The 17,624-nt window shown below is 53.2% G+C and overlaps 2 protein-coding genes across 5 annotated transcripts in view; one reads left to right on the forward strand and one right to left on the reverse strand.

The window, feature by feature from the left end:
• ILRUN (inflammation and lipid regulator with UBA-like and NBR1-like domains) overlaps positions 1 to 17,624 on the forward strand; it is a 166,909-nt gene that overhangs the window by 34,702 nt on the left and 114,583 nt on the right. The gene's annotated exons all lie outside the window — the stretch shown is intronic.
• The window catches only part of ANKS1A (ankyrin repeat and sterile alpha motif domain containing 1A), a 74,898-nt gene that overhangs the window by 7,428 nt on the left and 49,846 nt on the right, over positions 1 to 17,624 (reverse strand). For all 4 annotated transcript variants that reach the window (XM_057381439.1, XM_057381440.1, XM_057381441.1 and 1 more), the window contains 5 exons: positions 16,530 to 16,596; positions 12,126 to 12,232; positions 974 to 1,072; positions 483 to 635; positions 254 to 361 (listed from right to left, as the gene is read on the reverse strand). In XM_057381439.1, the coding sequence (XP_057237422.1) occupies positions 254 to 361; positions 483 to 635; positions 974 to 1,072; positions 12,126 to 12,232; positions 16,530 to 16,596 (534 nt within the window). The remainder of the gene's footprint in view (positions 1 to 253; positions 362 to 482; positions 636 to 973; positions 1,073 to 12,125; positions 12,233 to 16,529; positions 16,597 to 17,624) is intronic.

A 17,624-nucleotide genomic window follows, 5' to 3' on the forward strand; every position in this document is an offset into this window, starting at 1 on the left:
AGTGCAGAGAGGCATCTGATCCCAAGGGGCAGCCTGACCTTTTCCATAGGGTCAGCATCCCGAGGCTGACCTGCAAGGGCTGGAATTATCTTCCCCCATTCACTGCAATCACAAAGCTGCCTCTACACAAGTATTTGCTGCCTGGGTGGCTGAAGAGGATGAGGTGAGGAGCTGAATGGAYAGCACTGGCCATGTCAAGATTTTTCCCAGCACTGATACACGAGCCAGGCAGGGACCATGAGCAGGGACTCACTCTCAGCTGTGAGAACCGTGGTGGCTTGGCTGGTGGCTCCTCGTAGGGTCTGTCTGCCAGCGAGGCAATGATCCTCTTCCGATGGCCCAGCAGGTTCACTTTGAGCACCTGCAGGGAGAGACCACAGTCACTGTGGGTACAGAGCTGCTCTGAGAGCCTTGTGAAAAATTCCAGCCCCAAGGAACGGGGCAGAACCTTGTTGCCCTGGCAGGAGAGAGGGGACACTCACATTTACTATCTCAAGCTCCCAGAGGTTTTTCACAGTGTCGATAGAGCTGTAGCCGCTCGAGAGGAAGGACTGGATGTAATCCTGCAGCCCCAGGGAGTCGAGCCATGCAGGAACTGAGGGCTGGCTATTCCCATCRCAGCCCAGGGGTTTCAACTGTGAAAGCACGAGAAAGGTGTTAAAAGCTGCAGGAGCTGGAATCCCAAGGGATATGGGGTCAGTGACAATCAGTTTACAGGCCATCTCCACTTGCCAGTAACAAAATTACTGAAAAACAAAGAATGTACTTGGGATCAAGACTGGCAGCAGCAACAGTGCCAGCATGGAGCTACCACCATCCACACAGCCTGCAAGACCAGTACACTCCTCCCTGCTATTCCCCAGACCCTTCCCACATCCCCTGGCATTCCTCCATGGCCAGAGATTCAGGGTTCTGGCTTTTGATTCCCCTGTGTTCACAGCCACGCTTGGCAATGTCCCATCTTGGTGCTGACCTTCGGGAGGGAGCGAGCGGCCTGGAGCAGCTTCCGGCGGTGCTGAGGGTCACCGATGCCAATATCCCGAAGGTCCTGGTCTTCCATGACATTACAGCCCTGTGGGGACAGGAGGGAGTGATATGGGAGCAGGGGACAACAGGAGCCACATCAGGACTGTGAACGGACATGACACAGTTAMAGCACCCTCCTGACCTCACCTCCAGCACGTCCTGGTGGGAGGAGGAGGAGGAAGAGGAGAAGGAGGAGGAGAAGGATAAAGAGGGTTTCCAAGGCTGGGAACTCTGCCCCACAGAGTGACCTTGGCACAGAGAGAGGGCTGACACGAGCAGAGCTGCAGCACAGAGAGCACTGCCCTCCCCTCCTGCCCACAGCCTGCTCTGGATCTGCTGCCAGCCTTTAGCCCTGGRGCACGGCCCGCAGCCACCTCCTGTGGGATGGGACACAGGGAGGCTTTAAACACCCTCTGACAACACCCAGGCAAACCCCAGCCCCTCCACGCCCGAGCAGAGGCTCTCTGGGTTGTACTCCGTTCATGGCCACACAGAAACCTGCACCTCTTGCCCCAGCAGCAGGGGAAGGTCAGGTGTCTCCTCTGGCTCCAGGCAGAGGCAGAAAATGTTCGGGTCACCCCAAATTGCACTCTTAAAACCCATTTTCTGTCCCTACCCTGCTGCAGAGCTGAAGCACACGGACTCTACCCCCCATCACAACCTGCTTCCCTGCCCTCCTACCTGGGCAGAGCTCAGCAGGACACGTCTCCCAYGCCTGGCAGAGCCACGCTGCTGTGTGAYTGAAAGCTTCAGCTCCAGCCCGGACCCCCTCCCTGGCCCTGCCTCCCTCTGCTCCCCRGAGAGCCCCAGCAGAAGGTCTGCGCCGACAGCACTTCACTGTTCCACATTTCGGTTTTATAAGAGAAACCAAATTAAGGCCAGCTGCAGGGAAGGTGAGGGCAGGTGAGATTGCCAGGCACCCTCCATAAAGGGCAGCAAGGGGTTCCTACCCCTTCCCATTCTTGGGATTTCAGCACGTGTGCTTTGCTAAGCGCTACCTGTTTTAAATGCAGTGAGCTGCCTCCTCCCGAGTGTGTCCTTGCTCCTGGCCATGCCAGCAGCTGCTCTGCTCCTGCCCAGCAGCATCACTGCCACCTCCGTGACAAGTGTGGTGACAGCAGAGCAGGACAGCACACGGCTCTCTCCGCACGGGAGCTGCTCTTCTCTGGGCCACAGAGGAGCRTTCAGGCAAACAGGGAATTAACACCACGGATAAGAGATGCCCAGAGATGTCTCTGCATGCAGGAGGGCTGCCCCGCAGACCAAACAGTCATTTAGCAAACAGCAGTGGCAAACAACAGCGGGTGGCAGAGGCAGAGCYCTCAACACTCCCTGATGGGGCTCCTCTGCCTCCCCCTCCCTGAGCAAGTCAGATCCTGCAGATTCCTGGAGAGCCAGGGAGGGGGGATCATGACAGCCTGAGCTGACAGCCACACACAAAGGCATTTATTTGTCTGAAATTGTTTGAACAGCAGAAAGASTGGGGACTAATGGCTCTGCAGCCCACAAGGGGGGGGTTAATTCCCTGTTTTCCCAAAGGCCAGCTCACARACTGTGCTGGTTGGGGCCACTTGGTGCTGGGAAGAGCTGCTGCCACTGCCCCAGAGTGCCTGTGGACACCAGACCATGGCCAGACCCATCTGCCCTGAACCCACAGCCTGAGCTGGGACATGGGACACCAGGGACTCACCTGAGGGGTGACACTGCACGCAATGAGTGCTAAGAGGGTGGAACCACATCATGAAAGCTGCTCAACTGCACAAGAACAGTGAGTAAGAAGAGGCAGGTTGTTGCTGAAGGCTCCAGAGTGCCCATTGTGCACAGGCAGCAGCTCCCTTRGACTGGGAACAACCCCCCTGTGATTAACACAAGGAGCTGCTGCATCCAGGGCAGTGACCTCCGGCTGGTGGGCAGCAGCATCCCACCAGAAAGATGGAAACATCCCCTCCCCTTTCTTGTTCACAAATTTTTAGCCAAAGAGCCACATTTAATGTGCATTCCTGTAACAGCGGGAGACTGTGTGCTTGGCTCCGGCGAGGAGGGAAGGGATTAACGGGGATTAAATCCCCTGACAGACACCTCACCTGGTAGGAATGCAGCGTGTGTGCGAGGAATTCATCTCCCAGAGACGAGAGGGCTTCCAAAGGGCTTTTCGACATGGACAAAGAGGGCCAGAGCAAGTGATGGGATTTTCTCATAGGTTTGGAAAGCAAATGGAGAATGGGGAGGGACTGAAGTGCCCAAAGGTTATTGTCACAGTTCAGGTACCCCAAACCTGCAGCTCCTGATGTCTGAGCCTGCTCTGCTCCCTCGACCTGCCCATCTTGGTGCTCTGAGGCTCCATCCCCCTGTAGAGAGCCAGGGATGAAGGTGAGGGAGGCACAGGRAAGATGTTGGCAAGGGCAGAGCTCACAACCAGCCCTTCCCTTTGTGCCACCCGGACAGCAGGAACAGTTGGCAGCCAAATGAGCTGTGACAATGGTGACACGTAATTTCCATGTATAAAAACCAAACAAGCTTGCTGATSCTATTGACATTTTCACTCATGCTCACTTTCCACCGTTGAGCCCTTTTTGGTGCTAATCCCCTTTGGCATGGCCATGATCTCACATGAGCAGCACGGGGCTGGTGGCTCTCGCTCCCAAGGCAGAGCAATAGGTGCTCTCCCACCTTTGGCACCTCAAATSCAACGAAAATTGCTTGCTGTGGAGCAAGGATACAAGGTAGTTAAATACTGTGAAGCCTACAGCTTTCTCCTGCRCTCCTTATTTTTATGTGTCACATTAAATTCCCTCGGTGCCAGTCCGTATTCTCTGGGTACTTAACGAGGGTAGACAAAGCRTAGCAGCTCCGAACAAATCATTCCAGGCCCTGGGACAGGGGAAAYGTCCTTCAAACCCATCCGGATTTCATCTCCCATGAAAAACACTAATCTGCCACTAAAACAGGGAGTTAAATACAAAGATACTGGAGATCTTTTAACMTTTGTCAGCCACACAGATGAGGCAGACTTTAAACCCGTCTGCACCCAACATGCCCTGACAGAAGAGCTGCCCTGGCTGGGTCACTCCTGATTTTTGGCTTCACCCAAAGGTCCCCTTTGGTGCTGGCCACAGGTCAGCAGATGCCACGTCCCCGTGCCCCTCTGAGGGCACAGAGAAGCCCCAGCTCCCACCAGCCCCTCCCCAGGTCCTCTGAGGACGGGCTCAGTGGGGAGAGCAGGGCTCCTGGATGTGCTCTGCCATCAGCCCGGTCCTCCAGGAACCTTCAGCAGCAGCCTCAGAGATGCCAATTAGAATCAGAAAGACTTTCCCAAGACATGTTTCCACCTTTATTCCTTGTGACAAGTGCTTTTACCTTGCACGTTCCTCCTGGSTGGCCCAGCTCCRCAGGGCTGAGGGCTGCCCTGGGTCAGAGCTCTCACTTTCACCCACATTTTGGGGCACTGAGGGACACCCAACAGCCCCTTCATCCCAGCACCTCACTGTGTGCTCTGTCAGGGGCCAGCCCCCATGTGGGCTCAGCCAGAGAAGGGACAGGGGGTGAAATGCATTACTTGGGGCAGAACTCCTCTGCTCCACTGGCAACTCAAAGAGCTCAACCATCAGCCCAGTCAGACCCCTGAAATTGGATATGGAGAGTCCCACCTCGGGTCCCAGCTGACACAGACCTGGCCTTCAGCTTCCTCTGAGACAAACGCAGCCCCCTCTGCTGAGAGGCACAAATACACCACCCTGAAGGACCCTCCTGAAGCCTGTCTGTGCCCTCCACGCGGCCCTGAGGGAGGGCAGGGATCTGCCACTGACCCATGTCCTCACTGCGAGCCCTGTGGGAAGCCGGTGCAGCCGAGCCGCCGGCAGAGACACGAGATCTTGGAAAAAGGGCTGCCTTTGGTCACGCCTCACTGCTTGCACTGTAGTTAAACAGCCTGCGAGGMTCCAGGTTTCTCATTAAAGGAAAAAAGCACAGTCAGAGGTTACCTGGCAGAAGGAGCGTCCCCTCCCGCTACCGAGGTGACCCCAAAGCGACCGTGCCGAAGGCAGCGCTGCCRAAATCTGCCAGATTCCTCCTCCAGCAGGACACTCTGCAGGCACTTAACTACCCAATTTTCAGATGCTGCTTCYTCCCCAGAGCCTGGCGTCTGTCCACGCTCTCGTTCCAGCTAAGGAAGGGCCCGAGGCACCAAGTGTTCTGTGCAGGACGCGTGGCCGGGCCGGCAGCGGATGGACCCCGATGCCAGTGCTGCTCTGAGCACACCCTGCACGGGCAGTGATGGGCAGGACAGGGACCAGGACAGGGACCAGGACGTGTCTGCTACCAACAGCAACAGATGCAAAACCCAAACACAGCTTTGCCATACTCCAAAGGCTCCCACAGACACCCCAAGCAGAGAGACAGCTGAAGGCTCTCTGTGCATACAAAGTGCATACAAAGCTCTTTTCCTTTTTCCCCTCACTGCCTTCGAGACAATTTGCATCTTGTTGAGGATTCTGCTGTCACTGCTATCACTCTGCTTTTGGCAGCCTGGATGTGGGAGATGGAGACGTGTCCAGCTCACCACAGAGCCAGAGCAAGCACCCCACAGCTGGGCCCTGCACATGCAGATCCCAGAGCAAGGGGACCCTATTCAGTCATACAAATCTGTGTTTAAAATTKGCCTCGTGATCTGCAGGGTTTGGTGCCTTTCCTTCACAAAATCTGCAGTCTGGGGTATTTGAGTGAAACCAGGGGAAAGGATCTGTTTGGCCACGGGCACGATGACAAAGCCCCAGCTCTTCACAGAGCATCGACTGGGAAAGGGGCTCATACACAAAACCCTACAAAATAAATCTCAGATTAGCACACAGCCACTTCATTTTTGTTTAATTTTCTTCCCCATGCAGACTGGCAGCGTGACAATGGCAACGGAGGGGATCGGTCATGGTTGTCAAACTCAGGCAATTTTATTGAGAGAAAAAAAATGAACTGCAACTTTAATGGCTTTTTTTAATGTTTATGGGGCCTGGAGCTACTAATGAATCAAATGTAAGTATCCTCTAAATTGCCAGYTCTGGTCCACCCACTTTGCTCCTCAAAATCCACTCCCAACCTCGCTGCTCCCCGTGGAGTCCGTTCCTATTATCCGGAGAACTTTGGTGCAGCTCTGCTGCATTTCCCAAGATCCTCAAACTTCCTTCAACCCCAGATCCCTGAACTCCTCTGCTCTCACCATTCCCTCCTAGAGAAAACCCAAACACCCCTACCATGCTGGATACAGCACAGTCCTTGGGAACTTCCCAAGGATCAGCCAGAACCCACTGGGGAGATGGCAAACAAAATCCATTTAATTGAATGAAGCGATTCCCACTCAGGGGTTTGGCAGAGACCCTCATCCCAGGGTCCAACCCCACTCTTAGGGCTTGTCCAGTACTGCACAATCAGTCTGGGGACTCTGGCACGTTTTCCTGGGGCTGGCAGCAGTGACCAAATCCAGAACCAGCCACCCAGAGCTTCTGCCCAGCTGAGGAGAGCTCGCTCCAGTTCCAGCCTAACACAGCCCAGGCACGAGCTACACAGGGCTCACCTGAACCTGCACTAAAATCCCTCACCCAGCTGTGGTCAGGGCACGTTCTGGCTGTGTTTGAACAAGAACAGACACAGTAAAACCCTGTCAGGGGTCTCTGGCAGGTCCCTGTTCCTCACAGACCATTCCTGGGTGCAAACCGCTATTGGAATATGTCAGTGCAGTTTTCCCCRAATGGCTACTGTAAAATGACAAGTTCTATATGAAAATAGAAAAAAGCTCTGGGGCAGATACATTCCCAGAGCATGTCCAAAGCCTGGCTGCTGCCCAGGGGACCAGCAGCTGTGCGCCAAGCTGGGCTGTTCRGAACTGCATCAGCCAGGGCTGAGCGACTGAGAACACAGGAGATGCTGGGGCTGCAGGAGGGCAGGTATCAAGTGAGAATGAGGATAGTGAAGGTGTCAGCCCACACCCAAATCCCAGGATCTGCAAAGGACACCTGGCTCTGTTCAGGGCTCAGATGTGGATCAGGGCTGTCCTCGTTCCAGGCAGGCACAAGAGATGCCAGGCTCAGCTCACACACCCAGCCAAAGTGAGCCAACCTGAGCCCAGGCCTCAGCTCCACGTTTATCCTGGTTTTGCCTGCACACACACAGAGGAGAAAAGGAAGGAAAGGCTGTTCTATTAGCAAACACCACCGCAGGCTAGTCTAACATGGCCCTGAATTGCATTTAATCAAATTAATGTCACTATTCTAAATTATTTGTGGACACCCTGTACTTCCACCACCATCATTTTTCTACCACTTCTCCCCAATTATAAAAAARTAAATAAAATCCCCCAGAGGAGCCCAGGGCACTACATGCAGAGAACAGATTTGCCTTTCTGACGCTGTCTCATTGAATCAGCATTAGCTGCTTTCCACACACTCCATGGGAATCCAGGCTTGAACAATAAAATAAAAGCCATAAAAAATGGTTTATGTTCTCTTTTTACCTGCTCATTTGTGAATCAAAATATCTTTGAACTGAATAAAAAGTTCAGCTCCAGAACACTGGTACAACTGCCAGAGCACGYGGGGTTTGCCCTTCTCAGATGTCAGCCCAGAGGAAGCTGTTGGGGCAGCAGCAAGATCCCCTCCTCGGGGGAAGGGGAAAGCTTTTGCAAGCATCTCGGATACATTTATGGGATCTGTGGGATCACAAAACACCGTGTGAGGGAACAGGTAATGGCATTTCCTTCCCCACTTCTGTGAAGGAATTCCACCATTAATTATTGCGATTCCTGCTCATTACTTGCACTTCTCCAGATGGGCAGTGTCCAGCCTGCTGGTTCCCTGGGTTAATCCATCTTTGCTGCAAGGACTGTACTGGGCATCCCAAAATAAATTTCCAGTGCATTTCCCAAAGGGAGCATCTACAGCTGATGCACTGGTGACCACAGCAGACATGATGGGGCCAAGCTCCARGAGCAGCAAAATCCCTCTTGGTCCATATTCCTGTGACATTTTTCCTGCTCCCCCGGCTCCCTGACTCATTACCCGCCAAGGACAATTAAGTCCATTTATTGTGCACTTTTCTGGATGACACTTCTCACTCACTGCTGCAGTTTTCTGATCTGACCTTTCATTTCCCTCCTCCRGTGAGGGATGAGGCAATGGGGTTCACGGAACTCTGCGCACGCTACGGGGCCGCGTTCCTCCACGCGGGAGGCAGCAGCGCTGCTCCTCCTGGCTGGTGGGGTRGGCATTCCTGCTTCACTGGAGCTGCTCACATTTGGCAGGCAGCGCTGCTGAGGGTTTTATCCTACTTGCAGAGCTGTATTTTTGCTAAGTCAAGGGCTGCACAGCCACTGCCAGCAGCTTTGCCTCACTTGTGTTCGCCCACCGCACAAATAAACTTTCCCCTCTGATGAAGGAATCCCAGCGGGCTGCGGAGCAGAGGAGGAGAATTGGAAGTGCTATCTCCACTTGAGCTGTTCCTAATCCCAGCTGCCTGCACAGGCTGCTGCCCAATTCCAGCTCCATATGAAAAGCAGCAGCTGAGTGTCCCAGYCTGACTGCCCATGGCAGTGGTGTTGGCCATGAAGGTCACTCAGGGGCAGGGCAGGGGSTGAGGGAAAGAAGCTGCTGTCTTGGACAGGGGGTTCGTGCTCAGGAGTGGCAGAATAACAGGGAAAGCCTCTTCCCTGCCTTGTCATAACACAGTGTAGCTACTGTAGGCAACTTGTAGGGAGTACAGAATTCCTGCAGACACAGAGATGTGGCCCAACATGCAAATGTGGAAAGAGAACTCAGTGTTTTAGAAAATGAAGCTACCTAAATCCATCTTTTATCACCCCTTTCTTCCCTCACCCAAGCCAAAAGATTACACAATCCAAGGTCTGTGCAGACCTTGGTCCCTTCCCAGGAACAYGCACATGGGTGAGGGCGCTCCAATGTCACGTCACATCCACGTCTCAATAATGCCACTGACTTGTGCCAGTGATACCCACCCCTGAGTGAAGCCAACACTTGATCATGATCAACTTTGTCCCAGATGCAGAGYTGAGCTCCCCGGAGCAGAGAGGACGCTCCAGTGTGCCTTCCCCTCTCACAGCACAGCCTGTGACACACACGTGGCTCCCACTGTCACCTGGTCCCCTGAGTCCCTCTCAGCTGTTGGTCAGCAGACCCCAAAAGGAGCARGACCCTCACCCCCTCCCTGCTGCCCACTCGAGGCACAGCCTGTCCAGTGAGATGGCCAGCACGTGGCCGGAGCACAGCTAATCCCCTAATCCGCAGTTCCTGGAGTTCTGAAAATAACAGAATTATTATTTTTGGAAACAACACATGTTTCTGCCTTCCTATATTAACATCTAATTAAGAAGCCAAATATATTTACMGAGCGCTTTTCCARCTCCCTTTACACAYGGTGTGCTYGTGAATCATCTCCCTACCTGGGGGYAAAGGCTCTTGTGACACGGGGCGCAAATTAACACAGGAGCCAGCTGAAAACAACCAGGGAATCAAGAATTCCTGAAACCAGACCTGATCACAGTACAGGCCACCAGAGCACCAGAAAGCCCAGCAMACCCAGTCTGTGTCTCTTACACCCCTGCAACACCCCCGGGGCAGACAGGGCACTTTAAAGCTCTGTTTCTCCAGTGAAGAACAGCACCAAACACTCCGGTGCCTGCACACTCCAGCTCTGAGCCATCCCTGCTGCAGGGACAAGAAATTCTCCTTGTTGGATCGCTCTTCACCCTCCTCTGAGTTGCAATCCTCAGTCATTAAAGGGCTCTTTTAGGACACTGCCCTGCTCTGCAGCCGCACCATCGCTGCACAATGAACACTTTGCTCCTGGTTCGCCCCCAAAAAGGAACCTGGGGACCCTGGAGCAAAAGGATCATCCTGGCATGCCGGAAAGCCCACAGCTCTCTGAGCAGGGAGAGAAGCAAAGCAAAACTCTGCACAGAAATCATATCAAAGGACTCCAATTTCTTAGTCTGGGCTACTAAAACTTAATTAACCTCATAACCCACCTGGAGATTTGCAAACCATTTCCCRGCGTTCTTTGGACCTTGAAATGTTGAACACAGTGAGGCCCTAAGAGGGACTAATCCTTTCATATAAACTGTTTAACTCCAGGAAAGTAATGCACTTAGTTTGGAATATTCTCTGTTGTGACTGGAAGGGGCAGTCAATAAAGCAATGATTGTGCAAAGAAAAGGAATGGGCAGAGCTCGGCGTCCTGAACCCCTGTTCTGCCCAGCTTCAGTGCTCACAGCAGTTTTAATAATTCATCCAAGAACATCAAAAACTCCACTAGAACCAAATTAACTACTTGTTCCTCACTTGTGATGTATCTGAAGGTTTGCTTCACCGACACCAGAAGCTAAAGTGAGGAACACCACAGAGGAAAAGATTCTAAATAATTCAACTTTCCTACTGGGCTGATGTATTAGCTTGGAGTTCTCAGGGCTGGGATGAATGGATTTAAAGCCAGGGTTGGCACGGGTGCCAGGGTCAACTCCCTCAGAAAAGTGATAAGCAGCAAAATGGAAATCAGCTGGGGTTTGCAGGAAATCTTTGAGAAACTACTTGACCTTTTAAATTTGAGAGGAATGAGCAAATGAATCCCCTCCCTGAATCAAGCAGCAGCTGATGCCTGCACTGGGAGCAGCCAGCACTGGACAGGGAAGGAAAATGTCCAGCCATGAAGAAAAGAAATCYGACCATGTACCAAACACCACCACACAGAGGGACACACACAGGAACCTTTGATACTGGAGCTCTGGGCTGAGTGAGGTCCATCACCCTGACCAGCAAAGGGAAAGGTATTTTATCTGCAGCTGCTGGGTGAGAGCAGCCACCGACCCCACAATGATCACAGATCCATCAGCAGGGGATCCCAAGAGGATTGATGGGGTTATTTCATTTAAATTTGTTGTACCATCTCCAGATGGCCCCAGCACACACAGGGATGCTGAGCCCTCACACATCCCTGGCCAAGAATGCACTGGGGTTTGGGACTGGCCAGGTGGGACACGGGGTGCAAACCACAGCAAACACCAGCTCTGGAGGGGAATGTTGACCCTGCCAGGGGAAGGGAAGGCAAATAGCCTGGCTGCTTGCWGTAGAGACTGGAGGTACAGCTGGATAGATCCCACAACATTTATCCTTCTGCCAGGTCATTTTTTAAAGTATAATTACACCCTGCCTTTAAGTAGCCCAACAGTTKCTGCTCAGGTGTGTTTTTCCTTAAGCCTCTACCCATGCCCTTTCCTTGCCTCTGTCTCTGTCCAGCTGCCCTTTCTACCCTCCCCACCAATGAAGGGCACTGTGTGTTCCCAAAGCCCCTCACCCAGSTCACATCCTCCTGGTGTCACCTCTCAGCACTGTCCCCAGCACCAGAGATGTCCCTGCTCCCATTCCAAGACAGGATGCTGCATTAGCCAAAATGATTTTTCCAAAGGTTTACATCCATTTTTTGTTATTTGCCAAACTTGGAGTCCAAGTTCAAAGGCATTTCTTTAAACCATGCAGGGAGAACACTTCTGCAGCACCAAGATTTTCCTTCTTTGCAGTTCATCACTCCACACAAATTCTTGGATTTTTACACCATGCAGCTTTAAGTTCTAGACACTGGTTACTAAAACCCCTCAACACTGAGCATTACCATGTCGTCATCATTAGGTTTCAGAGCCAACAGTGTCAATGCAATTAGGTACAGCTCATTAACATACTGCCTGCATGCTCTCAGCAACTACAGTTCCAACAAGAGGTCTGCTGCCTCCTTCACAGCCCAGAGCACAGAGTGCTCAGGGCTTCTGTCAAAATACCAGCAAATTTCAGTTCCCATTTCTGGAGTAAATTGGATAGCAAAGATTTAGGGGGCAGATCAAATAAAATTTCCTATCAAAATCATAACAAAAAGCCAATAACACCAGAATTAAATGCAAAGACTCAACATAACCTTCATCTATTCCTTCTGTCCAAACTTCTACACCTCCCAAGATTGTCGTGCCAGGCGGCAGAACCCGGCTCTGCCCGGTGCCCACATGGGCTAACACGGGGAGCTTTGGCCAACCCATTCCTTAGAGGCTGGGCACTCACCAGGAAGCGGACATCGTCGAAGCCGTTCAGGAGCAGCTTGCTCTCGTACTGCTGCAGGCCGATGGACTCCAGCCACTCCCCGACGCTCTGCTCCAGCATCCGCGAACCTGACGAGAGAGGAATCGGCAGCCGCTTGAACAGGGAGAAACCGTTCAGGCGGTAGCAGCGGCACTCTGAGGAGGACAGATGGCATTGCCACATCATAGTCATTACCATAAAGAAACTCAAAAAATTATGCTCAGAGTACAACAAATCAGCGGGCAGACAATTCCTCTTGTGTGCACAGAGCATGGACAACAAGCTCGCAGTGCCTCCGCGGGCTCCGGGCGCAAATCTGTACAACAGTTCACACTCAGAAAAGAAACTCCTCGCCCGGGCAAAGCTTCAGAGGCGCTGCTGGGGCGCTGAGATCACAGGCACTGCTGTCAGGGCTCGCGAGTTCCTCGCCAGGCAAGCACATGAAGCCCAACCCCACGGGGATGCGGATCCACTCCTCGGCTCAGCGGAAGGGGGCGGGAGGAGAGCGGCAAACTTCCACCCGAGGCATTCCCAGGCAGCGGCAGGTGCGAGGGACAGGAGCGGAGCCGKGCCAGTCCTCTCGTCCGCACACCTCTGGATGCAGCCCCAGCTCAGGGGAGAGCACGGAGCAGCCTGACAGAAAGAGCTTCATGCAGCCGAGGCAGCTCGGACACGGCGGACGCTCGGGAAAGCAGCAGGAGCCCAGGCAGAGCGGCTGTCCGCGGGAAGACACRCAAGACAAAGGAAGCACAGACTGCAGCAGCAGAGAGGAAGGGCTCATGCTCTTCCTCCCCAGCAGTCCTGAGACAGGCAAACCASGGCAGGGGCTCCGTCTCGCCGCGACCGTGTTAGGAGGTTTCCAGGCACATGTCCGGGAGCTCTGGCTCTGTCATTCTACCAGCGATCCTGCCGCCTGGCATTGCAGCACGCTGCCTGGAGCTCTTGGCATTCCAGCAGGCTGGCCACAGGCAGCCCAGCCCCACCGCTGCACCCTGTGGCAGCAGAGCTGGGACGGTTCTCACCCAACACTGCTGGTCCYGCCAGGTGTTGGGCGCACACCTGGATTTGCCCTTCCTTCATTTTCTTCGGCCGAGCGCAGCCGCYGCACGGAGCCCCTCGCTCAGCCGGGGAGCAGCTCTGCAGGAAGGAGGCATTTCTGTTCCCTGCTTCCAAGCCACRGCAAAAGGAAAAAAAAGGCAAATGCAAGCACACCCTCTCTTCTTCCTGCAGCAGCTCAAGTCCGAGCCATGCCCTGGCACCTCCCCTCAGCCTCTGATAAAGGAGATTCCTCCCAACACCTACAGGAGCCCTGCAGATGAGCCCTCCCTTCCCACACCCCCTGGGATGAGTCCAGCGACTTGTTACTCTCCTCTGGGAAAGCTCAAGACCTTAAGTATGACCAAAAAAAAGTTCAGAGATGTCCTTTTCATCGGGGAATTTACTATGCAAGACAGGCAGATTTTCAGGCTCCCTGGCACGTCTGTGAAGAAAAGGACGATCTGGAGAGCCCCGTTTGCTTCCTTTGAACCTTCAGGTCAGCTGAAGCAGTTTGGTACCTTGCAGCCATCCCTCCCAGCTCTGCTGCAATGGCTGCACACACAGAGCTCGCCGTGTCCTCTGCAGATCCCTGGGGTAATTCCTGCTGTCTGCTCCAGGGGGTTTCTCCCGTGCCGGGTATTTGGGAGCGCCGGCCGGTCCTTCCAGCACACGCGGCAATGCCGAGATCACAAAAGGCTTCTGCCTCCGTCCCCTGAGCCAGCCCGTGCTGYGGGGCACCAGCTCAGCCCGGACTGTGTGCCCGGAGCTCCCGCTCGCCCGCTCTCCATCCTCCCCTCCATCCTCGTCCCCGCCGGTCCCTGTGCTCCGCTCCGCCGGCGGCTGCGGCGGCGGCTTTGTCTGAGCTCAGCCGGCGAGCCCCACGCTCCACGCTGTCCCTCCCTTCTCCTCCTCATCCTCTCCCCCCTCCCGGCGCTCCCACCCGCCGAGAGGGAGGCAGCGGCTCCGTAACTCTCCCGTGGAAATCACTGACTCCTCAATATTTACTCGATGATGGACAACGCGGCTTGGGGGTTTTAAAAAATGATGTCACAGGTCTGCTTTGACAGATCCAAGTGATTTGTGGCTGGSTCAGAATTAATTTATCAACAGAGAGGTGAGGAAGTGCTTGCTGCCTACCACAGCATTCCAGAGAGCTGTTGGGGTATTGGCACGGGCAATGAAACCACAGCAGCTCCTTCCCCYGAGTTCCCGAATTTAATTTTTAAAATTATTTACTGTATTCAGCCTTGCATGCATTTGCAAATGCATTTCTGCTTTTAAAAGGGAAACCTACATTGACACCAAGTGGAGGTTTTCTGTTTACAAAACCCCTTCAGGTCATGAGAAAATGAAGAGGGACAAGTGTTTAGAGGGAGGGAATGGAGTGATTTCCTTTAAAAAGAGAAGAGCAGGTAAAAATAAAGACGCCCCAAATRCACCCGATATTTGTGTGTTACAAGGATGACACAAGAACAGAAGAATCACGGTACTTGTGCCCCCTGGCAAGATGCTGATCACAACTTCTGACTGAAACAAACTCCTCTTTCTCAGCTCCATCCTTCCCCTCRTGCTCCACATCCTGGGAATCCTGCCTTTAGGAGGCCTGCAGCTGGCAGAGGGGGAACSAGCGGGCAAGAGCTGGAACCATGAAGGCATTCCCAAAGCTCACAGACAGAAGAACAGCAGTGCACTGCCTCCTGCAAGGCTCTTCTCAAGTCCCASAGCACAGAGAGAAGAACCTGCCAGTGCTCAGGAGGTGCTTTCAGATGTTATTGTTTCAGTGATGGCCTTTATTGTGGAGCTTGCACCTGTCTGGAGGATTAAATCAGTTCGTGGGCTGTACCAGACCAACATCTCACCACTTGCTTGGGGACATTTGGAGTAGAGAGACACAAACATCTGTTCCAAAGCCTCCTTTAAGGCAGGTGGAAGCTGGTATCCCTACAGTGATGGTGTTCCTAGGCTGTTCAAGCTCTGAGAAGCCCTTGCCAGCCCWTACCCGCTGCTTTCCCCAGACACGAGGCAGCTGCACACAGAAACTGCTGGTAAAAACAGCTCCAAACACACACAATAACTGCCAACAAGACGTTTCACCTTTCCAGACCCCAAACTAGTTAGAAGCCTCAGTATCTTTAAATATCCTATTTTTTGAGGCTGAGAGAGCATTTGGGAAGCTCCCTGCAGCTCCCTGCACATTTACCATGACCTGAAGCATTACAGCAGATCCACAAAGCCCTGAGGAGGAAAACCCTAACGTGTGGGAGCTCCCAGCAAGGGAGTGGGAGAGCCCTGCTTGCTCCAGGGAAAGGAAGGACAAACAGGGAATGTGCCCAGCAGATGATTTGTACTCGAGGGATCCCAAACTGAGCGTGACAGAGCAGAGAAAACCCCCGGCTCCAGGACACGGCAGCTCCCGTGCCCACCTGCTGCAGGGTGTCCATCTTGCCGAGCACTCCCTGCACAGCTGCAGGTCTGCAGGARCGCTGGCTCCTCCTCTCCCCTCCATGTCAGACCTTTCCCTGGCGCTATTGATCCATCAGAGCCCGGACCGGCACAGGGAGGGCTGTCAGAGCAGGGACCCCGAGCACAAACCCACACAGAGCTTCAACTCCTCTGCAGAGCCACCTACCCCAGCATGCAGAGCCTGAATTGGGGTAAACTCCCACTGGGAGCAGTGGGTTCTTTCTCACCTCAGCAAAAACCTGAGTGACAAATGGATATGAGGTGAGCTGTGTCACAGCCTGTGTGAGCTGCGTGTGCGGAGCTGCATTAGCATCTCATCAGGAGGAGCTGCTGCCCACCCGGAGTCAGAGCTGTTCTGCTGCAGCAGTGTGGAGGTGAAGGATTTAAAAGGACAGAATCCCTCGTGGTGGCAGCTCTCCAGCAAGCTTGAGTTCTGCTTTTGCTCACGTTTCAAAGGCAGAGAAGGGAATTCACAGTTTAAGTGAGTATGTGGTTATCAATACCTACAGATGCATTCAGAAATGCCCAGATCACCCATCCTGAAGCAGATTAACCCCGTCCAAAGGGCATGGTCACCACGAGACACACACTGACCCACCACTGGCACCACCCAGCACACTCAGCACAGCTGCTGCCCTCACAGAACGAGCCGGGAGGACAATCCTGCACCTGCATTCTGTAAAATGAATCTTCCCAAAGAGCGTTGGGTTAAAATTGCTGGCAGCAGCACCGAGCATCATGTGGGAACCTCTGCTCCTCCCGTGCCACAGCATTCCTGTCCCTCCCAGAGCCAAAGCAGGGTAAAGAGATCCCCATGCAGGAGGAAGCACCTCGTTTGTGTGCAGAGCACAGCCAGGACAGACGGACACATGCTGGGTACACTACCTGAGATCCTGTGCTGCTCCTGGGAAAAGTCAATGCCTTCTCCGATGGAACTCATGATCTTTTCAATCTGGAAATACAGAAAAACTCGTGTTGTATTATTCACAAAGCCTCAGGAAAAGAAGGCAGCCCAGGATTTCACCTCCCACGTGACAGGTGAAGAAGAGGAGGATGTGATGATACCTCTGAAGCAGAGGAGGTACCCTGAACACCTTGCCTGGGTGAGTCTTTGTTGGGATGGATGGCTCAGAAGGGATGTGCAGAGGTTGAGGCTCTGCAGAGCCTTCCCTTCTACAACTTCCCAGTGACTGGAAATAAAAAACTTCAACAAAACCAGCCCTCTGGGCACAGCCTGGGGGTAAGGAAGGAGCCCCAAACACCYCAGCTCACCCCACATAAACCCCCTCCAGCGGCAGCAAAGCCACAGCAATGCTGTCACCAACTCCTTCCAAAMAAGCAGACTGCAAGCTTGGCTTTTCCACACTCACTTTTGTTGGGCATTTTTTGGTTTATTTTTTAAACCACTACATTTTCCAGTCTGTGCACGGAGCTGTGCTCCCATGGAGTAGGTGCTTCCAAAAGGTCTGAAAATAGATCATTTGGGATAGCAGAATCAGGGGGCAAATGCATGAAGGACCCAGGAGAGGGAGCAGGAGGCAGCTCCAACTCTGGTGGAAGTGATTCACAGCCCACAGCTCCAGGCAAACCTCAGGCAATGAGGAAGAAAAGGTACAAACTAAGCTGGAATGGGTCTGAGTCCACTTAAGAGCTGCATAGAAATAGCTGCATTTGCCACACACACAAAAGAATAAATTAATCCAAGTTGCAATTTCCTGTGAACCTGCAGGAGATTTCCTTAAATGAGAAGAGAAATTTTCTTGAGCAGAATTTTTAAATAGAGGTTTCCAGCGAAGTGGTGCAGAGGGAGAAATGAAAATTACCAGGTTTGTAAGAGGAAAGACCTGATAAACTGCACCTCAGTTGGTCAGTTCAGACCCTTCARTACTCTCAGCACTGATCCCCACTGTTTCCCAGAAAGCAAGAACACACTCAAGAGGCTCAGGGTCGGTTGTTTACCCCACTTTTCAGTCTGTAACT

This window comes from Malurus melanocephalus, unplaced genomic scaffold, assembly GCF_030028575.1.
Source record: "Malurus melanocephalus ecotype Western Australia unplaced genomic scaffold, MMel_1.1 scaffold_511, whole genome shotgun sequence".
Classification (NCBI taxonomy): domain Eukaryota; kingdom Metazoa; phylum Chordata; class Aves; order Passeriformes; family Maluridae; genus Malurus; species Malurus melanocephalus.